The 23799-nt window shown below is 47.2% G+C and overlaps 1 protein-coding gene across 2 annotated transcripts in view; it reads left to right on the top strand.

Annotated features, from left to right (window-relative positions):
- FYN (FYN proto-oncogene, Src family tyrosine kinase) overlaps positions 1-23799 on the top strand; it is a 296399-nt gene that overhangs the window by 233249 nt on the left and 39351 nt on the right. For both annotated transcript variants that reach the window (XM_063917151.1, XM_063917149.1), the window contains exons 6-7: positions 13417-13520; positions 22419-22568. In XM_063917151.1, the coding sequence (XP_063773221.1) occupies positions 13417-13520; positions 22419-22568 (254 nt within the window). The remainder of the gene's footprint in view (positions 1-13416; positions 13521-22418; positions 22569-23799) is intronic.

Below are 23799 nucleotides of genomic sequence, written 5' to 3'. Positions count from 1 at the left end.
GCCACACGTTAAGGGCAATGAAGGAGGTGTTACATATTTCTGATACTCCAAGTACCACAAAGAAGGGTATTATGTGTGAGGTGAAAAAACTACCTGTAGTTTTTCCTGAATCAGATAAATTAAATGAAGTGTGTGATGATGCGTGGGTTTCCCCCGATAGAAAATTATTGGCGGTATACCCTTTCCCGCCAGAAGTTAAGGCGCATTGGGAAACACCCCTCAGGGTGGATAAGTCGCTCACATGCTTATCAGAAAAATATCCTAAAAAGTATACACACACATGCTGGTGTTATACTGTGACCAGCGATCGCCTCAGCCTGGATGTGCAGAGCTGAGGTGGCTTGGTCGGATTCCCTGACTAAAAATATTGATACCCTTGACAGGGACAGTATTTTATTGACTATAGAGCATTTAAAGGATGCATTTCTATATATACGAGATGCGCAGAGGGATATTTGCACTCTGGCATCAAGAGTAAATGCGATGTCCATATCTGCAAGAAGATGTTTATGGACACGACAGTGGTCAGGGGATGCAGATTCCAAACGGCACAAAGATGTATTGCCGTATAAAAGGGGAGGAGTTATTTGGGGTCGGTCCATGGGACCTGGTGGCCACGGCAACTGCTGGAAGATCCACCGTTTTTTACCCTAAGTCACATCTCTGCAGAAAAAGACACCGTCTTTTCAGCCTCAGTCTTTTCGTCCCTATAAGATATCTGCCCAGGGATGGAGGAAAGGGAAGAAGACTGCAGCAGGCAGCCCATTCCCAGTAACAGAAGCCCTCCACCGCTTCTACTAAGTTCTCAGCATGACGCTGGGACCGTACAGGACCCCTGGATCCTACAAGTAGTATCAAAGGGGCACAGATTGGAATGTCGAGGGTTTCCCCCCTCGCAGGTTCCTGTAGTCTGCTGTACCAATGTCCCCCTCCGACAGGGAGGCAGTATTGAAAACAATTCACAAGCTGTATTCCCAGCAGGTGATAATAAAATTACCCCTCCTACAACAAGGAAAGGGGTATTGTTCCACACTATAGGGTGGTACTGAAGCCAGAAGGCTAGGTGAGACCGATTCTAAATCTGAAAAATTTGAACACTTACAAGGGTTCAAATCCAGATGGAGTCACTCAGAGCAGTGATAGCGAACTGGGAACAAGGGGACTATATGGTGTCCCGGGACATCAGGGATGCTTACCTCCATGTCCCAAAAAATTGCTTTTCTCACCAAGGGTACCTCAGGTTCGTGGTACAGAACTGTCACTATCAGTTTCAGACGTTGCCGTTGGAGTGTCCAAGGCATCCCGGGTCTTTACCAAGGTAATGACCGAAATGAGGATTCGTCTTCAAAGAAAATGGACGACCTCCTGATAAGAACAAGGTCCAGAGAACAGTTGGAGGTCGGAGTAGCACTATCTCAAGTAGTTCTACGACAGCACGGGTGGATTCTAAATATTCCAAAACCGCAGTTGTTCCGACGACACGTCTGCTGGTCCTAGGGATGATTCTGGACACAGTCCAGGAAAAGGGTGTTTCTCCCAGAGGAGAAAGCCAGGGAGTTATCCGAGCTAATCGGGATCCTCCTAAAACCAGGAAAAGTGTCAGTGCATCATTGCACAAGAGTCCTGGTAAAAAATGGTGGCTTATTACGAAGCGCTTCCATTCGGCAGATTTCACGCAAGAACTCTTCAGTGGGATCTGCTGGACAAATGGTCCGGATTGCATCTTCAGATGCATCAGCGGATAACCCTATATCCAAGGACAAGGGTGTCTCTCTTGTGGTGATTACAGAGTGCTCATCTTCTAGAGGGCCGCAGATTCGGCATTCAGGATTGGATGCTGGTAACCACGGAGGCCAGCCTGAGAGGCTGGGGAGCAGTCACACAGGGAAAAAATTTCCAGGGAGTGTGTTCAAGTCTGGAGAATTCTCTCCACATAAATATACTGGAGCTAAGAGCAAATTTGTAATGCTATAAGCTTAGCAAGGCCTCTGCTTCAAGGTCAGCCGGTATTGATCCAGTGGGATAACATCACGGCAGTCGCCCACGTAAACAGATAGGGCGGCACAAGAAGCAGGAGGGCAGTGGTCAAAACTGCAAGGATTTTTCGCTAGACGGAAAATCATGTGATAGCACTGTCAGCAGTGTTCATTCCGGGAGTGGACGACTGGGAAGCAGACTTCCTCAGCAGGCACGACCTCCACCCGGGAGAGTGGGAACTTCATCGGGAAGTTTTCCGCATGATTGTGAACCGTTGGGAAAGACCAAAGGTGGAAATGATGGCGTCCCGCCCGAACAAAAAAACGGGACAGGTATTGCGCCAGGTCACGAGACCTTCAGGCGATAGCTGTGGACGTCCTGGTAACACCGTGGGTGTAACAGTCGGTGTATGTGTTCCCTCTTCTGCTTCTCATAACCAAGGTATTGAGAATTATAAGACGTAGAGGAGTAAGAACTATACTCGTGGCTCCGGATTGGCCAAGAGGGACTTGGTACCCGGAACTTCAAGAGATGCTCACAGAGGACTAATGGCCTCGGGAGCTAAGATGGGATTTGCTTTCAGCAAGAACCATGTCTGTTCCAAGAGGAACCGTGGCATCTGCCTCTAAGAAAGGACCTGCTCCAGCAGGGACCTTGTCTGTTCCAAGACTTACCGCGACTGCGTTTGACGGCATGGCGGTTGAACACCGGATCCTAAGGGAAAAGGCATTCCGGAAGAGGTCATACCTACCCTGGTCAAAGCCAGGAAGGAGGTGACCGCACAACGTTATCACCACATGTGGTGAAAATATGTTGCGTGGGTGAGGCCAGGAAGGCCCCACGAAAAAATTTCAACTAGGTCGATTTCTGCACTTCCTGAAAACAGGAGTGTCTATGAGCCTCAAATTGGGGTCCATTAAGGTTCAAGTTTCGGCCCTGTAGATTTTCTTCCAGAAAAAAAATTGGCTTCAGTTCCTGAAGTCCAGACGTTTGTCAAGGGAGTATTGCATATACAGCCCCTTGTGTGCCTCCAGTGGCACCGTGGGATCTCAACGTAGTGTTGGGATTCCTCAAATCATATTGGTTTGAACCGATCAAATCTGTGGATTTGAAATATCTCACATGGAAAGGGACCATGTTGTGGCCCTGGCCTCGGCCAGGCGATTGTCAGAATTGGGGGCTTTGTCTTAAAAAAAAAGCTCATATTTGTTTTTCCATTCGGACAGGGCAGAACTGCGGACTCGTCCCCAGTTTCTTCCTAAGGTGGTGTCAGCGTTTCGCCTGAAACAACATATTGTGGTGCCTGCGGCTACTAGGGACTTGGAGGACTCCAAGTTGCTAGACGTTGTCGGGGCCCTAAAAATAGATATATATATATATATATTTCCAGGACGGCTGGAGTCAGAAAGTCTGACTTGCTGTTTATATTGTATGCACCCCAAAAGATGGGTGCTCCTGCTTCTAAGCAGACTATTGCTCGTTGGATTTGTAGTACAATTCAGCTTGCACAGTCTGTGGCAGGCCTGCCACAGCCAAAATCTGTCAATGCCCATTCCACAAGGAAGGTGGGCTCATCTTGGGCGGATGCCCGAGGGGGTCTCGGCTTTAAAATTTTGCCGAGCAGCTACGTGGTCAGGGGGGAACACGTTTGTAAAATTCTACAAATTTGATACCCTGGCTGAGGAGGACCTGGAGTTCTCTCATTCGGTGCTGCAGAGTCACCCGCACTCTCCCGCCCGTTTGGGAGCTTTGGTATAATCCCCATGGTCCTGACGGAGTCCCCAGCATCCACTAGGACGTTAGAGAAAATAAGATTTTACTTACCGATAAATCTATTTCTCGTAGTCCGTAGTGGATGCTGGGCGCCCATCCCAAGTGCGGATTGTCTGCATTACTTGTACATAGTTATTGTTACAAAAATCGGGTTATTATTGTTGTGAGCCATCTTTTTAGAGGCTACTTCATTGTTATCATACTGTTAACTGGGTTCAGATCACAGGTTGTACAGTGTGATTGGTGTGGCTGGTATGAGTCTTACCCGGGATTCATAAATCCTTCCTTATTGTGTACGCTCGTCCGGGCACAGTACCTAACTGAGGCTTGGAGGAGGGTCATAGGGGGAGGAGCCAGTGCACACCACCTGATCCTAAAGCTTTGCTTTTTGTGCCCTGTCTCCTGCGGAGCCGCTATTCCCCATGGTCCTGACGGAGTCCCCAGCATCCACTACGGACTACGAGAAATAGATTTATCGGTAAGTAAAATCTTATTTTCTCAGCAATGAGGACATCATTAATCCTGACCAAATCCCCAACTCAATTTGCTTAATAAATGCAGACCCAAACTTGCATGGAACTTCCACCATGCTTCACTGTTGCCTGCAGGCACTCATTATTGTACCACTCTCCAGCACTCCAGCAAACAAACTGCCTTCTGTTACAGCTAAATATTTTAAATTTTGACTCATCTGTCCAGAGCACCTACTGCCATTTTTCTGCACCCCAGTTCCTATATTTTCATGTATAGTTGAGTCAATTGGCCTTGTTTCTACGTCGAAGGTATCACTTATTGGCTGCAATTCTTCCATGAAGACCACTTTTGGCCAGACTTCTTCCAACAGTAGATGGGTGTACCTAGGTCCTACCGGTTTCTGCCAGTTCTGATCTGATGGCACAGTTGGACATCTTCCAATTGTGATGGGGAAGTAAGCCTGATGTGTTTTTCATCTGATGCACTAAGTTTCCTTGGCTGACCACTGCCTCTGCGGTCCTCAACGTTGCCGTTTCTTTGTGCTTCAATGCTGAGAAATACAGGCAGGTACTTATCCATCATGCAGTACCATCAGGGAGGCATCTGATTGGCTCCAAATTTATTCTGCAGAAGGACAATGAGCCCAGACATGCAGCCAATGTCATTAAGAACTATCTTCAGCATAAAGAAGAACAAGGAGTCCTGGAAGTGATGATAAGGATTAGAGCAAGCCTACATCCACAGAAGATTTGTGGTTCGTTCTCCAAGCTGTATGGAACAACCTACCTGCCGAGTTCGCTCAAAAATTGTGTGCAAGTCTACCTAGAAGAAATAGTGCTGTTTTGAAGGCAAAGGGTGGTCACACCAAATATTGCTATGATTTAGATTTCACTTCTGTTCTTTCACTTTGCATTTTGTTATTTGATAAAAATAAACTATTAACACTTCTATTTCTGAACGCATTCTTACTTTACAGCATTTTTTCCACACCTGCCTAAAACTTTTACACAGTCCATATATATAATACATATATGGAAATGGAAATCAGAGTTAACGTTGTGTTAAAACCTTTGGAACTTTAATAGGGAAGTATAATGGCAGTTTCCCAGACTCCTCCATTACAATCCAGATTTTTTTTTTTTTTTACATAATAATTTTATTATTAGCAATGCATCACTTCACAGTACAAAAACAGCAGTTTCAGCAATGAAAAGAAATAGGTACATGCAAGTAACCAAATACAATAAGTAGAAAAATCATCAGTGCCAATTAATACCAGATCCTCTGTGTACTATCAGGTGTGGTAATGAATAGTGTCATGTACACATCGTAATACCACTGATTACACATCAATGTAAATAGACTATAAGTAATAGAACCAAAGGAGAGAGAAAAAAGAAAAGAAAAACCCTGCTATTCTCCATACTATGGGGTTATGAGGAGGCCGGGACCATACAACACCACCAACAGTCAATTTACTATCACTATGGGAGGGTCACCAACTGCCGATCTAGTCTCATACCACAGTGTTGCTTTCAATTAATTCTTTATTCTAATTTGAAAATCAGTGGGGAGGGTGGCGATATAGCTTCCCCAGGACTCAAAAAACTGCCCCACCAATTTGTCTTTCTGGATAGTAGTTTCTATCCAGTGCATTTGAAATAGGTGGTGTAATTTCCCTTTGAATAGAAGTAGGGTGGGAGGATCCTTAAGGATCCAGGCCTGCAAAATCGCCTTTCGTGCAGCCGCACTTATTGCCAAGAGTAACCGTTTGCATCCCTTTGTAACCCTCTTCCCCGACGGGAGAATCCCGAAAATTGCCCATTCCGCTGTGAAGGTACAATCCAGATTTTAAGGATATATATGCTTGAGTCCAGATGCTTAAATCAAATTGATTGAAGTACCAATTAAGTCACCTGTGCTCAAGCATGGATATCCTTAAAATCAGGACTGTAATGGCAGAGTTTGGGAAACTGAATTATGTAGAAAAATTATTTATTGGGGTAACAGCCAACCTCTTAGAATAACCTGGTTGAACTCCAGGGAAATGTGAAGACAACAGATGTTGAGAGATGGCTCTCTTTAGTGTAAACATAAAGTGACACAGTGCACACATTAAGATACAGATGTATCCTCATACATCATTGCTGCAGTTGTGCAAAACAGCCCCTCTTGGCGTGCCAGGTCCCATGAGACTCTGCTAGGAGTGGGCGGAGTCTTAGTCAAGGTGTGACTAGGATGAAACAGAAGACTGTGCTGATTAATTTGATATATGATACTTGTATATCTGTGTGCAACTGGGTCTCTGAAGTTGTACACAGTGTTACTAAGCAGCAGCTGCGTTTTTTTCCCGTGCCAAGTTCCGTTGTTTTCCATATACAGACACAGTCACACACAGATATACAAGTGTCATATATCAGATTAATCAGCACAGTCTCCTGGTGCACCCTAGTTGCATCGTTTTGTGACTCAGATGCATTTTTGGCAAAAACAGACGACCAGTGTTATCAGAGCACGGGAACTGGCGGCTCACTCACTCGAGGTAGTTTGTGCTGCGTGGTACCTTTAGGGCTAGATGTTTGAGGGAACATCTGTAGGTGTCCTCATACCAACAAAATTATTAAGTATGCACACCTGTTTGTCTTTATGAAGTCCTCATCTGATCCTCCTCAGTTGGTATTCATACAGCCAGATGCCCATATAATAGGGCACCCTTGGATTTAATAAAGAATTCTTACTGTATTCTTAGTGTACCTCATCCGCATTTCAGCCCCAATTAGAGAAACAAAAAATACATAGTGTAATATACATAGTGTAATATTGCTTGTAATAAAACAAATACTCACTGCTTACTGTTTATCAACAGCTACTTGCACACTGGTGCACACACTGAAGAGCACCATCTCTAGACATCTTGTTGTCTTCATACAACCTGTATGTAAATTGTTTTTGTACCAAGGGACTACAGATGTGTACACTTACATCTAGCCTCCCTGCACATTAAACATCCCATCTAGTCACACCATGCGGTGGTGTAACTTGGTAGCGTTGAGCGTCTTTATGTGTGACTTTTTTCATCAAAATGCGACATATTTGCAAAATGGTGCACATAGGACACACAAGTCACTTCTGTTGATTAAAATTATATGCAGCATGCCTATATTCTGTGTGCAACCATGGGCTGTATCTGCATACGAAATGCTACGCACCTAAATGTAACGTACCGTTTTGTATGCAGATATAGCCGCAGCTACACACAGAATATAGGCATGCCGCATATTATTTAATCAGCAGAAGCTGCTTATGCGTCCTATGGATTAATATAATTTTATGAAATTTACAGAATATCTTTTTTTAACCTCGCAATGTAACCAGCACACATGTATTTCTCTTACATCCTAGAGGATGCTGGGGACTCCAAAAGGACCATGGGGGTATAGACGGGATCCGCAGGAGCTTGGGCACACTGAAAAGACTTAATCTGGGTGTGAACTGGCTCCTCCCTCTATGCCCCTCCTCCAGACCTCAGTTAGACTTTGTGCCCAGGACTGACTGGACACTCACAGGGGAGCTCTCCTGAGTTTCTCTGGAAAAGACTTTTTGTTAGGTTTTTAATTTTCAGGGAGACCTGCTGGCTACAGGCTCCCTGCAGCGTGGGAGTGAGGGAAGAGAAGCAGACCTACTTCTTCTTAGTTAAGGGCTCTGCTTCTCGGCTACTGGACACCATTAGCTCCAGAGGGTTCGATCACTTGGTGCGCCTAGCTGCTTGTTCCCGGAGCCACGCCGTCACCCCCTCACAGAGGCCAGAAGAAAGAAGTCGGGTGAGTATGAGAAGATCAGAAGACTTCAGGACGGCAGAAGACTTCAGTAACGGAAGGTACAGCACATCGGTAACGCTGTGCTCCATGCTCCCACACACATCACCAACGGTAGTTACAGGGTGCAGGGCGCTGGGGGGGGGCACCCTGGGCAGCATGTTACTGAGGTCGGGGACCGGCAGAAGGCTTTCGGTGCCTCGGCACCGTTTCTTAAACCCCCGCCGGCATCTTTTTCATTGTCAAATTTGGCGGGCCGAAGCGTGCCGGGAAGGGGGCGAAGCTTCGTCCCGCGGCTCACAGGCGCCATCTTCTCCTTCAACACGCGGCTGAAGGAGACGCTGCCGGGACCTCCACATTCCTCTCACAAGTAAAGGGGAGATATTCAGAAGGGGGGGGCCGCAGTGTGGTCCTTCTTATCATTATAAATTAAGCAGCGCTGGGTACATATATCTTTTGTCGGGATATATGGGCGCTGGGGTGTGAGCTGGCATACTCCCTCTGTGTCCTCTATCTGGGCTTCATTGTGGGCTTGTCACCTAGCTGGGACGTTCTGTGTGTATCTGTGTGTCGGTACTACGTGTCGGCATGTCTGAGGCTAAATGTTATTCACCAGAGGAGGTTATTGGGGGAGCGGATGCGGGCTAGATTTGGGACTGTCGACGCAGCCGACACCTGATTTACTCACATTGCTCAGTACGATAAATTCGAATGTAGCTTCTTTATCAAAGAGGTTGGATAAGTCTGAGTCACAGACACAGGTGTGGAAAAAGTCCATGGAAGAGGCTTTGTCTCAGGTACAGACCCCATCTGGGTCGCAAAAGCGGCCATTTACTCAAGTGGTAGATACGGATACCGACACGGACTCTGATTCCGAGGCCGATTTCACTGAGGCTGCTTTACATCCACGATTAGTTAAGAGTATTCAGTAAAAGATGTTTTACACATTTCTGATGAACCTGCGGTACAGGAAACAAGGATTTGCTTGTTTAAGGGAAAAAAAACTGAGGTGAAGTTTCCCCCCTCTCATGAAATGAATACTCTTTGTGAAAAGGCTTGGGAGTCGCCGGATAAGAGGTGGCAGATTGCCAAGAGGATTTACATGGCATATCCGTTCCCCTCTGATGACAGGGAAAAATGGGAGGCATCTCCAAATGTTGACAAAGCTCTGTCTCGCTTGTCTAAGAAAGTGGCGCTTCCGTCTCCTGACACGGCAGCTCTCAAAGATCTGGTGGATCACAAGCTGGAGACGTCTCTGAAGTCCATTTTCGCTAATTCGGGTGCATTGCTCAGACCTGCTGTGGCGTCGGTATGGGTGAGTAGTTCTATTGCTAAATGGGCTGAGAATTTAGCTAATGATATGGATACCCTTGATAAAGATAATGTTCTTTTGACTCTTGGTTATATCAAGGACGCTGCAGATTACCTGAAGGATGCGGCGAGGGATGTCTGTCTCTTGGGATCAAGGGCCAATGCCATGTCGATATCAGCCAGGAGGGCGTTGTGGATCCATCAATGGAATGCTGATGCCGACTCCAAGAGGGCATTGGAAGCGTTACCCTTCAAAGGTACTGTCTTGTTTGGGGACGGCTTGGCTGACCTGGTCTCGACCGCGACTGTGGGTAAGTCCTCTTTTCTTCCTTATGTTCCCACACAACAGAAAAAGGCACCACATCAGCAAATGCAGTCCTTTCGTCACAATAAATACAGGCGTGGAAAAGGTTCGTCCTTCCTCGCTTCAAAAGGTAGAGGAAGGGGAAGGAAACCACCTGCAGTGTCAGGCGCCCAGGACCAAAAGTCCTCCCCTGCTTCTACCAAGTCCACCGCATGACGCTGGGGCTTCCCTGGGGGAGTCCGGACCGGTGGGGGGCCGTCTACAAATATTCAGTCAGGTCTGGATTCAATCAGACCTGGATCCTTGGGTCCTAGAAATTGTGTCTCAGGGATACAAGCTGGAGTTTCGGGAGATACCCCCTCACCGGTTCTTCATTTCGGCGTTACCAGTAGCTCTTCCGGACAGGGAGGTGGTGCTGGCAGCGATACAAAAATTGTGCCTACAGAGGGTCATTGTTCCCGTTTCCTCGTCCCAACGGGGGGAGGGGTTCTACTCGAGCCTCTTTGTTGTGCCGAAACCGGACGGTTTGGTCAGACCAATTCTAAATCTAAAATCCCTCAATCCATACTTGAAAGTTTTCAAGTTCAAGGTGGAATCCCTTCGAGCAGTAATTACCAGCCTGGAAGGGGGGGATTTTATGGCGTCAGTTGACATAAAGGATGCCTACTTACATGTCCCGATATGTCCTTCACATCACGCCTTCCTCAGGTTTGCGATACAGGATTCTCATTACCAGTTTCAGACGTTGCCGTTTGGGCTTTCCACGGCTCCGAGGGTTTTCACCAAAGTCATGGCGGAAATGATGGTTCTCCTTCGCAAACAAGGGGTTACAATTATCCCGTACTTGGACGATCTCCTGATAAAGGCGAGGTCCAAGGAACGGTTGCTGAGAAGTGTAAATTTGTCACTGTCGGTTCTGCGACAGCACGGTTGGGTACTCAATTTGCCAAAATCTCAGTTGATTCCGACCACTCGGCTGCCTTTTCTGGGCATGATTCTGGACACGGATTTACAGAAAGTATTTCTTCCAGAAGAAAAAGCTCTGGAACTGAAGACGATGGTCAGGGAACTTCTGAGGCCGACGAGTGTGTCGATCCATCACTGTACTCGGGTTCTGGGGAAAATGGTTGCGGCGTACGAAGCCATTCCATTTGGCAGGTTTCATGCCCGGGTGTTTCAGTGGGACTTGCTGAGCAAATGGTCCGGGTCTCACCTGCACATGCACCGGAAGATAAGTCTATCTCCCAGAGCCAGAATTTCTCTCCTGTGGTGGCTACAAAGTCCTCACCTACTAGGGGGACGCCGGTTCGGTATCCAGGATTGGGTACTTCTGACAACAGATGCAAGTCTCCGGGGCTGGGGCGCAGTCACCCAAGGAAGGAACTTCCAGGGGAAATGGTCGCTCCAGGAAGCTTGTCTCCACATAAATGTTCTCGAGTTAAGAGCCATTTGCAACGGCCTGCTGCAAGCAAGAAGCCTTCTTCAGGGTCGACCTGTCCTGGTACAGTCAGACAACATCACAGCGGTGGCACATATAAACCGTCAAGGCGGAACAAGGAGCAGAGCGGCAATGGCGGAGGCCACAAGAATCCTTCGCTGGGCGGGACAACACGTGAGCGCCCTGTCAGCAGTCTTCCTACCGGGAGTGGACAACTGGGAAGCAGATTTCCTCAGCAGACACGATCTCCATCCGGGAGAGTGGGCTCTTCACCAAGAGGTATTTGCAGAGGTGACAAAACGTTGGGGAATTCCGTTGATCGACATGATGGCGTCTCGTCTCAACAAGAAGCTCCCGAGGTATTGTTCCAGGTCAAGGGACCCCCAAGCCAGTGCAGTGGACGCCCTGGTGTCTCCGTGGGTGTTCCAGTCGGTGTATGTGTTCCCTCCACTTCCTCTCATTCCAAAGGTACTGGAGATCATTCGACGAGCAAGGGTTCAGGCGATTCTCGTCGTTCCAGATTGGCCAAGAAGGGCCTGGTACCCGGATCTTCAGGAATTACTGGTGGAAGATCCTTGGCCGCTTCCTCTAAGAGAGGACCTGTTTTTGCAGGGTCCATGCGTGTTTCCAGACTTACCGCAGCTGCGTTTCACGGCATGGAGGTTGAGCGCCAGATCTTAGCTCGTAAGGGTATCCCCAGGGAGGTCATTCCAACTCTCATTAAGGCTAGGAAGGAGGTTACGGTGAAACATTATCACCGTATTTGGAGAAAGTATGTTTCCTGGTGTGAGTCTAAAATGGCTCCTGCGGAAGATTTTCACTTGGGGCGCTTTCTCCACTTTTTACAGGCGGGAGTAGACGCAGGCCTGAAATTAGGTTCCATCAAAGTGCAGATTTCGGCTTTGTCTATTTTCTTTCAAAAAGAATTAGCTGTCCTCCCAGAGGTTCAGACTTTTGTGAAAGGAGTAATGCATATCAATCCTCCGTTTGTGCCTCCTGTAGCTCCATGGGAGCTTGATGTGGTCTTACGGTTTCTCATGTCTTCCTGGTTTGAACCTTTGCGTAAGGTTGAATTGAAATTTCTCACTTGGAAGGTAGTTATGCTGTTGGCGCTGGCGTCTGCCAGGCGGGTGTCAGAGTTGGCGGCCTTATCTCATAAGAGCCCGTACTTGATTTTTCATTCGGATAGGGCGGAATTGAGGACTCGTCAACAATTTCTGCCGAAGGTGGTTTCTTCATTTCACATTAACCAACCTATTGTGGTCCCGGTGGCTACGGAGGCTGTGGCGATTCCAAAATCTCTGGATGTTGTAAGAGCATTGAAGATCTACGTCACTAGGACAGCTGTTGCCAGAAAAACTGAGGCGCTTTTTGTCTTGTAAGCTTCCAACAAAATTGGTCATCCTGCTTCAAAACAGACTATTGCACGCTGGATTTGTAGTGCGATTCAGGAGGCTCATTCTTCGGCCGGACTACCGGTGCCGAAGTCAGTAAAAGCCCATTCTACCAGAAAAGTGGGCTCATCTTGGGCGGCTGCCCGAGGCGTCTCGGCGTTACAGCTTTGCCGAGCAGCTACTTGGTCAGGTTCAAACACTTTTGCTAAGTTCTATAAGTTTGATACCCTGGCTGATGAGGACCTTGCGTTTGCTCAGTCGGTGCTGCAGAGTCGTCCGCACTCTCCCGCCCGTTCTGGAGCTTTGGTATAAACCCCATGGTCCTTTTGGAGTCCCCAGCATCCTCTAGGACGTAAGAGAAAATAGGATTTTGGTACTTACCGATAAATCCTTTTCTCCTAGTCCGTAGAGGATGCTGGGCGCCCATCCCAGTGCGGACTGTTACTTGCAGTGTTTTCTTGCTAGTTAAATTAGTTTATACACGGGTTGTGTATTTCTTGTTTCAGCTTGTTGCTGTTGTTAGTTCATACTGTTATCTGGTTTAATGTTACTCTGGTTGTTCGGTATGTTTGTGGTGTGGGCTGGTATGTTGGTAGCCCTTAGTTTAAACAAAAATCTTTCCTCGAAATGTCCGTCTCTCCTGGGCACAGTTCCTATAACTGAGGTCTGGAGGAGGGGCATAGAGGGAGGAGCCAGTTCACACCCAGATTAAGTCTTTTCAGTGTGCCCAAGCTCCTGCGGATCCCGTCTATACCCCATAGTCCTTTTGGAGTCCCCAGCATCCTCTACGGACTAGGAGAAAAGGATTTATCAGTAAGTACCAAAATCCTATTTTTTTAACCTGTTATTACTTTCATAAGCCTCAGATTTTTGCGGTGTGTAGAATCCCATTTGACCAGCCTTCATGATTTACTATTTGTATCTTTGTAGATGGTACTTTGGAAAACTGGGCAGAAAAGATGCAGAGAGACAATTATTATCCTTTGGAAATCCAAGGGGTACTTACTTAATACGTGAAAGTGAAACCACCAAAGGTAGGATTCTATCAGATCTGTAGTAACATTGTAAATCAGAAAATATTACAGGCTATGGGACTAATTCAGAGTTGAACGCAAGGTGGCCACAAGTCCAGCCCCGTTACATGCATGAAATAACTGCACATATTCTCCCATTCACACATCTGTATGGCTACACTGCCCTTATACATCCTCTGGCCTAAGTAGCTATTCTCAATATCCATGCATTCAGGGCTGGATTAAGCTTTCAAGGGACCGGTAGCGCTTTAGACGGGGAGGTCCATATGCAATCCTCTGTCCCTCCCCCGTCTTGTCAGCAGAGCCTGGGACTCAGAAGCACAGTGCCACGGTGCCGTCACTTACTGCAGCAAAGGACAGCACTCACAGACAGGAGTCGTCTGAGCTTCCCACACAGGTGCTGGTGGGTCCACAGGATGTGGCTGGTAACACTGTGACTACAGTATCGGTGGGTGCACCACCACAGTGCTGCAGTGAGAGACCGGGATGCGTTCATTTTACCTACGATCAAAATCCCGACAACCATTGACCGACGGTCAAAAACCCGACAAGTTCAAAATACAGAAATTTAAAATACCGACAAGGTCAAAATACCTACATTTAAAATGTTGACAGGTCAAAAAGTCAACATGAGTTTTTTATGATTTTTTTTATTGAAACCGACTTGTTCATACTTTACCATCCCAGTGGACCTGGAGGGGGAAAATAATAATAGTGGTGGTCATTCCGAGTTGTTCGCTCGCTGCCGTTTTTAGCAGAATAGCGATCAGGCTAAAAATGGGCGAATCTGCGCATGCGTATGGGCCGCAGGGCGCACGCGCTAAGTATTTTCACACAAAACTATGCAATTTTACACAGATCCGAGCAACGCTTTTTTGTCGCTCTGCTGATCGGTGAGTGATTGACAGGAAGTGGGTGTTTCTGGGCGGAAACTGACCGTTTTCCGGGAGTGAGCTAAAAAACGCAGCCGTGTCAGGCTAAAACGCAGGAGTGGCTGGGGAAACGGGGGAGTGGCTGGCCGAACGCAGGGCGTGTTTGTGACGTCAAACCAGGAACTAAACGGACTGAGGTGATTGCAATCTAGGAGTAGGTCTGGAGCTACTCAGAAACTGCAGGGAATTATTTAATAGCAGTTCTGCTAATCTTTCGTTCGCAATTCTGCTAAGCTAAGATACACTCCCAGAGGGCGGCGGCCTAGCGTGTGCAATGCTGCTAAAAGCAGCTAGCGAGCGATCAACTCGGAATGAGGGCCAGTGTGCAGAGCGTAGCGAGGCACCGTGCCCGACGCATAGTGAGCGCAGCGGTACAGTTATACGGTGTCCATGTCAACCTATGTCGACATACACACCAAAAAACAATGAAAAACTTGTGTCGACATTTTAAATGTCTGTATTTTGACCTTGTCAGTATTTTGACCGTCGGTCAATTATTGTGGGGATATTGACCATCAGGATTCTGACTGTAGGTACTGTATTTCATACTGATCCCGTGAGACCAGGGATTGCAACAGAAATCCTAAGAAGCGGATCTTGTAAATTGTAGCCAGTGGATACGAGTCCTAGTGCGCAGTGGCTGCTGTGCAATAACAGAGGTAGTGCAGAGTGCTTCTCTAAAACTGCACAGTGCAGCAGTGTGCTGCTCCAGACAGGGTGCCCCGGGGTCCTGGGGCACTGTGTCCCTGCTTCTCTTCTCCCCCCCCCCCCCCCACACACACACAACACACCCTCCTTCCCCCTTAATTCGGCTCTACATGCATTTGCACCAGCCCAATCGTTGGTGCAGGAGATCCACCTGAATTCAGATTCATCTCTGCATGTGTTCAACTCAAAATAAACCGAAATTCCACACACAGGCCCACGACACAATCTCAGAACACTTGATTTAGCCTATAAGTGAATACCCCTGTGCCTCACAGGTAAAATCCATTCAGCCACAAGTGTAGCTACATCTGAGTTGCGTACAACTCTGAATCACCTGGAACTGTTCATAGTCGTGTACACTCAGCCAGAAAGCATGCACAGTTAAAAAAATTCAGAAGATCTGTCCGCAAAACGCTGCTCTGAATCAGCCTTGATGAATAAAAGGATTACTAATAGCATGGACAGCACAACATAGCACAGAAACAACTTGGTAGAAAAGCAACAAGTAGCTGCAAAAATCTTCAAGCTACTTCTTTCATTCATGTGGTATGTGGGCTCATTTGTGATAACACTTCTGGGGGTTTTGGGTCACAAATGGGAGTCCACTGACAGTGAATCATGGTTGGATAATTTGAAAATTCCAACAAAACTATCCCCAATCTGCCATGAATACATGCATACTGTAGTCTATATAAATATGATTACCACACATCCGTGGACTTTAATACAGTATGTGTCCAACCAGTCACTCCTTTCCCAACTCAGCTGGCCTGCCTATAAATGTTTGTTCTTTCAAGACGTTCACTGGATCTGCTAATAGTTTACTTTGATTATTTTAAATTGTCTTTCCACTGCAATATACCATACGCCAAGTCCCGGGTGCCGCCCGCCGTCTAATAGACACAGTGCTGCTGATCCCAGGGGAACAAGCCAGCACATATATTACATACATCATAACATGTATGTTTATATGTGCTAAGTGGTTCCCCCTTGCACTATGTGGTCATCTCTACATCCCAGGGGCTGCAGCCGCCGCTGGTCAAAATCCCATCACTTTGTGTGATCAGTGCTATAATAACATAATGGGGGAGATGTATTAAGCAGTGATAAGAGTGGAGAAGTGAGCCAGTGGAGAAGTTACCCATGGCAACCAATCAGCATTGAAGTAACATTTTTAATTTCTCTATCGTCCTAGTGGATGCTGGGGTTCCTGAAAGGACCATGGGGAATAGCGGCTCCGCAGGAGACAGGGCACAAAAAGTAAAGCTTTTTCCGATCAGGTGGTGTGCACTGGCTCCTCCCCCTATGACCCTCCTCCAGACTCCAGTTAGATTTTTGTGCCCGGCCGAGAAGGGTGCAATCTAGGTGGCTCTCCTAAAGAGCTGCTTAGAAAAAGTTTAGCTAGGTTTTTTATTTTACAGTGATTCCTGCTGGCAACAGGATCACTGCAGCGAGGGACTGAGGGGAGAAGGAGTCAACTCACCTGCGTGCAGGATGGATTGGCTTCTTGGCTACTGGACATCAAGCTCCAGAGGGACGATCACAGGTACAGCCTGGATGGTCACCGGAGCCGCGCCGCCGGCCCCCTTGCAGATGCTGAAGTCAGAAGAGGTCCAGAATCGGCGGCTGAAGACTCCTGCAGTCTTCTAAAGGTAGCGCACAGCACTGCAGCTGTGCGCCATTTTCCTCTCAGCACACTTCACACGGCAGTCACTGAGGGTGCAGGGCGCTGGGAGGGGGGCGCCCTGGGAGGCAAATGAGTACCTATAAAGGCTAAAAATACCTCACATATAGCCCTAGAGGCTATATGGAGATATTTAACCCCTGCCTAATTTGTCTAAATAGCGGGAGACGAGCCCGCCGGAAAAGGGGCGGGGCCTATCTCCTCAGCACACGGCGCCATTTCCTCTCACAGCTCCGCTGGTCAGGACGGCTCCCAAGTCTCTCCCCTGCACTGCACTACAGAAACAGGGTAAAACAGAGAGGGGGGGGCACATTTATGGCGATATTTTGATATAACAAAGCAGCTATAAGGGAGCACTTATTATAAGGCTATCCCTGATATATATATAGCGCTTTTGGTGTGTGCTGGCAAACTCTCCCTCTGTCTCCCCAAAGGGCTAGTGGGTCCTGTCTTCATTAGGAGCATTCCCTGTGTGTCTGCTGTGTGTCGGTACGTGTGTGTCGACATGTATGAGGACGATATTGGTGTGGAGGCGGAGCAATTGCCAAATATGAGGATGTCACCCCCTAGGGAGTCGACACCAGAATGGATGCCTTTATTTATGGAACTACGGGATAGTGTCAACACGCTAAAGCAGTCGTTTGACGACATGAGACGGCCGGACAATCAATTAGTGCCTGTCCAGGCGACTCAAACACCGTCAGGGGCTGTGAAACGCCCTTTGCCTCAGTCGGTCGACACAGACCCAGACACAGGCGATGACTCCAGTGGTGACGGTGACGAATCAACCGTATTTTCCAGTAGGGCCACACGTTATATGATTTTGGCAATGAAGGAGGCGTTACATTTAGCTGATACTACAGGTACCACTAAACAGGGTATTATGTGGGGTATGAAAAAACTACCTATAGTTTTTCCTGAATCAGAAGAACTAAATGACGTGTGTAATGAAGCGTGGGTTGCCCCTGATAAAAAGCTGATAATTTCAAAGAAATTATTGGCATTATACCCTTTCCCGCCAGAGGTTAGGGAGCGCTGGGAAACACCTCCTAGGGTGGACAAGGCGCTAACACGCTTATCTAAACAAGTGGCGTTACCCTCTCCTGAGACGGCCGCACTTAAAGATCCATCAGATAGGAGGATGGAAAATATCCAAAAAAGTATATACACACATGCAGGTGTTATACTACGACCAGCTGTAGCGACTGCCTGGATGGGCAGTGCGGGGGTAGTTTGGTCAGAGTCCCTGATTGAAAATATTGATACCCTGGACAGGGACAATATTTTACTGTCGTTAGAACAAATAAAGGATGCATTTCTTTATATGCGTGATGCACAGAGGGATATATGCACACTGGCATCACGGGTAAGTGCTATGTCCATTTCGGCCAGAAGAGCTTTATGGACGCGACAGTGGACAGGCGATGCGGATTCAAAACGGCATATGGAAGTTTTGCCGTATAAAGGGGAGGAGTTATTTGGAGTCGGTCTATCAGATTTGGTGGCCACGGCTACAGCCGGGAAATCCACCTTTCTACCTCAAGTCACTCCCCAACAGAAAAAGGCACCGACTTTTCAACCGCAGCCCTTTCGTTCCTTTAAAAATAAGAGAGCAAAGGGCTATTCATATCTGCCACGAGGCAAAGGTCGAGGGAAGAGACAGCAACACGCAGCTCCTTCCCAGGATCAGAAGCCCTCCCCGGCTTCTACAAAAGCCTCAGCATGACGCTGGGGCTTCTCAAGCGGACTCGGGGACGGTGGGGGGTCGTCTCAAAAATTACAGCGCGCAGTGGGTTCACTCGCAAGTAGATCCCTGGATCCTGCAGATAATATCTCAGGGATACAGGTTGGAATTAGAGACAGATCCACCTCGCCGTTTCCTGAAGTCTGCTTTACCAATGTCCCCCTCCGAAAGGGAGACGGTGTTGGAAGCCATTCACAAGCTGTACTCTCAGCAGGTGATAGTCAAGGTACCTCTTCTGCAACAAGGGAAGGGGTATTATTCCACTCTTTTTGTGGTACCGAAGCCGGATGGCTCGGTAAGGCCTATTCTAAATCTGAAGTCCTTGAACCTGTACATAAAGAAGTTCAAGTTCAAAATGGAGTCACTCAGAGCAGTGATAGCGAACCTGGAAGAGGGGGACTTTATGGTATCCTTGGACATCAAGGATGCGTATCTCCACGTTCCAATTTACCCCTCACACCAGGGGTACCTCAGGTTCGTTGTACAAAACTGTCACTATCAGTTTCAGACGCTGCCGTTCGGATTGTCCACGGCACCTCGGATCTTTACAAAGGTAATGGCCGAGATGATGATTCTTCTTCGAAGAAAAGGCGTATTAATTATCCCATACTTGGACGATCTCCTAATAATGGCGAGGTCCAGAGAACAGCTAGAGATGGGATTAGCACTGTCTCAAGAAGTGCTAAAACAGCACGGGTGGATTCTGAATATTCCAAAATCCCAGTTAATGCCGACAACTCGTCTGCTGTTCCTAGGGATGATTCTGGACACGGTTCAGAAAAAGGTTTTTCTCCCGGAGGAAAAAGCCAAGGAGTTATCCGAGCTTGTCAGGAACCTCCTAAAACCAGGAAAGGTGTCTGTACATCAATGCACAAGAGTCCTGGGAAAAATGGTGGCTTCTTACGAAGCAATTCCATTCGGCAGATTCCACGCAAGAATTTTCCAAAGGGATCTGTTGGACAAATGGTCAGGGTCGCATCTTCAGATGCACCTGCGGATAACCCTGTCTCCAAGGACAAGGGTGTCTCTTCTGTGGTGGTTGCAGAGTGCTCATCTATTGGAGGGCCGCAGATTCGGCATACAGGATTGGATCCTGGTGACCACGGACGCCAGCCTGAGAGGCTGGGGAGCAGTCACACAAGGAAGAAACTTCCAGGGAGTATGGACGAGCCTGGAAACGTCTCTTCACATAAACATTCTGGAACTAAGAGCAATATACAATGCTCTAAGCCAGGCAGAACCTCTGCTTCAGGGAAAACCGGTGTTGATCCAGTCGGACAACATCACGGCAGTCGCCCATGTGAACAGACAGGGCGGCACAAGAAGCAGGAGTGCAATGGCAGAAGCTGCAAGGATTCTTCGCTGGGCAGAGAATCATGTGATAGCACTGTCAGCAGTGTTCATCCCGGGAGGGGACAACTGGGAAGCAGACTTCCTCAGCAGACACGATCTTCACCCGGGAGAGTGGGGACTTCATCCAGAAGTCTTCCACATGCTGGTAACCCGTTGGGAAAGACCAATGGTGGACATGATGGCGTCTCGCCTCAACAAAAAACTGGACAGGTATTGCGCCAGGTCAAGAGATCCGCAGGCAATAGCTGTGGACGCGCTGGTAACGCCTTGGGTGTACCAGTCGGTGTATGTGTTTCCTCCTCTGCCTCTCATACCAAAAGTATTGAGAATTATACGGCAAAGAGGCGTAAGAACGATACTAGTGGTTCCGGATTGGCCAAGAAGGACTTGGTACCCGGAACTTCAAGAGATGATCACGGAAGATCCGTGGCCTCTACCTCTAAGGAGGGACTTGCTTCAGCAGGGTCCCTGTCTGTTTCAAGACTTACCGCGGCTGCGTTTGACGGCATGGCGGTTGAACGCCGGATCCTAAAGGAAAAAGGCATGCCGGAAGAAGTCATTCCTACTTTGATTAAAGCAAGGAAGGAAGTAACCGTGCAACATTATCACCGAATTTGGCGAAAATATGTTGCGTGGTGCGAAGATCGGAGTGCTCCGACGGAGGAATTTCAACTGGGTCGATTCCTACATTTCCTGCAATCAGGATTGTCAATGGGTCTCAAATTGGGATCTATTAAGGTTCAAATTTCGGCCCTGTCGATTTTCTTTCAAAAAGAATTGGCTTCAGTCCCTGAAGTCCAGACCTTTGTTAAGGGAGTGCTGCATATACAGCCTCCTGTGGTGCCTCCAGTGGCACCGTGGGATCTCAATGTGGTTTTGGACTTCCTAAAATCTCATTGGTTTGAACCACTAAAAAAGGTGGATTTGAAATATCTCACATGGAAAGTGACCATGCTTCTAGCCCTGGCTTCTGCCAGGAGAGTGTCAGAATTGGCAGCTTTATCTTACAAAAGCCCATATCTGATTTTCCATTCGGACAGGGCAGAACTGCGGACTCGTCCGCATTTTCTCCCTAAGGTGGTATCAGCATTTCATCTGAACCAACCTATTGTAGTGCCTGCGGCTACAAGTGACTTGGAGGACTCCAAGTTACTGGACGTTGTCAGAGCATTAAAAATATATATTGCAAGGACAGCTGGAGTCAGAAAATCTGACTCGTTGTTTATATTGTATGCACCCAACAAGATGGGTGCTCCTGCGTCTAAGCAGACGATTGCTCGTTGGATCTGTAGCACAATCCAACTTGCACATTCTGTGGCAGGCCTGCCACAGCCTAAATCTGTAAAGGCCCACTCCACAAGGAAGGTGGGCTCATCTTGGGCGGCTGCCCGAGGGGTCTCGGCATTACAACTTTGCCGAGCAGCTACGTGGTCAGGGGAGAACACGTTTGTAAAATTTTACAAATTTGATACTCTGGCTAAGGAGGACCTGGAGTTCTCTCATTCGGTGCTGCAGAGTCATCCGCACTCTCCCGCCCGTTTGGGAGCTTTGGTATAATCCCCATGGTCCTTTCAGGAACCCCAGCATCCACTAGGACGATAGAGAAAATAAGATTTTACTTACCGATAAATCTATTTCTCGGAGTCCGTAGTGGATGCTGGGCGCCCATCCCAAGTGCGGATTATCTGCATAAATTGTACATAGTTATTGTTAACTAATTCGGGTTATTGTTGAAGGAAGCCATCTTTCAGAGGCTCCGCTGTTATCATACTGTTAACTGGGTTTAGATCACAAGTTGTACGGTGTGATTGGTGTGGCTGGTATGAGTCTTACCCGGGATTCAAAATCCTCCCTTATTGTGTACGCTCGTCCGGGCACAGTACCTAACTGGAGTCTGGAGGAGGGTCATAGGGGGAGGAGCCAGTGCACACCACCTGATCGGAAAAAGCTTTACTTTTTGTGCCCTGTCTCCTGCGGAGCCGCTATTCCCCATGGTCCTTTCAGGAACCCCAGCATCCACTACGGACTCCGAGAAATAGATTTATCGGTAAGTAAAATCTTATTTTGCATTCTATAAAATTATACAGAGCAGATGTATAATGGGCAACTTCTCCACTGGCTGACTTCTCCACTCTTTTCACTGTTTAGTACATCTGCCCCAATGGGGGGAATTCAAATGTTTGAAAAGTCGGTTGGGTATTTCCCCCCCCCCCCCCTGTCGATTAGATAGGGAAAAACAGACACCCAACTGACTTTTCAAACAATTGAATCTCCCCCGAAGTGTCTAAAAATTTTAAATCAGGAAAGTTGGGGGATATTATTTAACTGAGCATAGGTTTTACTGATGCAAGGTGTACTCGAGCATAATAATTTTATCATATTGCTCTTAACTTATACAGTACATTTATTATATCATAATTATTATTAACCATGATCTATTTAGTGCTCCATGCTTCTTGTTATGTAATGTGTTTCAGGTGCCTATTCATTGTCTATTCGGGACTGGGATGACATGAAAGGAGATCACGTCAAGCACTATAAGATCCGGAAACTTGATAGTGGCGGCTATTACATAACGACCAGGGCCCAGTTTGAAACCCTTCAGCAGCTGGTTCACCATTACTCAGGTATGTTTGGAATCATTATATTTACCACGCACAGAAATAAATGGGAGGGGGGGGAGTAGACATTTTGATCTTTTCATTTTATTTTCTCTTTCTAACTAGCTGAGGAAACTAGGACAGCTTAATGCAGACATGTTACAGTAAATCTTTATGGTGATAAACGTTCTCAGCTTTCATTCTGACGCATACAATGTTTCTAAGTGACGGTGACTCACTCACACTGCTAATCCGTTCCAGAGGAATGGAAACTTTATTTGTATTTTATCATTTCAACAGTCCGTGTTTGCGACATTGGGTCACATCAGGATTCCAGATCTTAGAATCCTCTTTTCCATTTGTTAAACCAGATGTTTCAAGATAGATGTTAGACATTGCAGAGTTATGTGTCCTGGGCGTGTAGCTTCAGTTCCGTGCTATTCTGAGTCCTGCGTACAGAGAAGGGTAGCCTGTTTTAGACGGATCTCTTGCAGCTAACATGGGACTGGGGCAACTGCTGATACTAATGATGTCTGTGGGCAGGAAAACAGTGGGCGGAATGGCTTCCCAGTAGAAGCTGCACGGAACCTTGCAGTGGTATCCGGTCTCTAGGTCGACCACACTTAGGTTGACCACTATTGGTCGACATGTATTTGGTCGGCATGGTTTCTAGGTCAACATGGTCACTAGGTCGACATGTACTAGGTAGACATGAGTTTTTCACAATTTTTTTCATTTTTTTGAACTTTTTCATACGATCCATGTGGACTACAACTGGGAATGGTAACCTGTACCGATCGCAGCGGTAGCGGAGCGAGCCTTGCGAGGGGAAACGGTGCACTAATTGGGGTTCCCGGTCACTGTACAACGCCAATTTTTAAAAAAAATCTCATGTTGACCTTTTGTCATGTCGAACTTGCTCAGGTCGACCTAATGCTTGTGTCAACTTATTTTAGGTGTCAACTTAGTTACTGTCGACCAGTAGTTGTCGACCTAAGTGTGGTCGACCCTATGAACCACACCCCTTGCAGTAGCCCTGCGGAATCTGGCATAAGGTAGTACAATGCTTACACTACATCATGCCAAACAGTCACTTTAGGTCCGACTCAGAAGCAGCTGCTGTTAATAAATTCTAAAATAGGTATGCAGATTATCAGCAAGAATACTCAAAATGTGTGTAATGCTGCACACAGTATTTATTTTGATATTACACAACAAAGCTGCAATATGAACAAACATTATGGGGCAACCTTGGAGA

This window comes from Pseudophryne corroboree, chromosome 4 (assembly GCF_028390025.1).
Source record: "Pseudophryne corroboree isolate aPseCor3 chromosome 4, aPseCor3.hap2, whole genome shotgun sequence".
Taxonomy (NCBI): domain Eukaryota; kingdom Metazoa; phylum Chordata; class Amphibia; order Anura; family Myobatrachidae; genus Pseudophryne; species Pseudophryne corroboree.
Note: the sequence above shows the minus strand (reverse complement) of the source record. Positions and strands in the feature narration are given on the sequence as shown.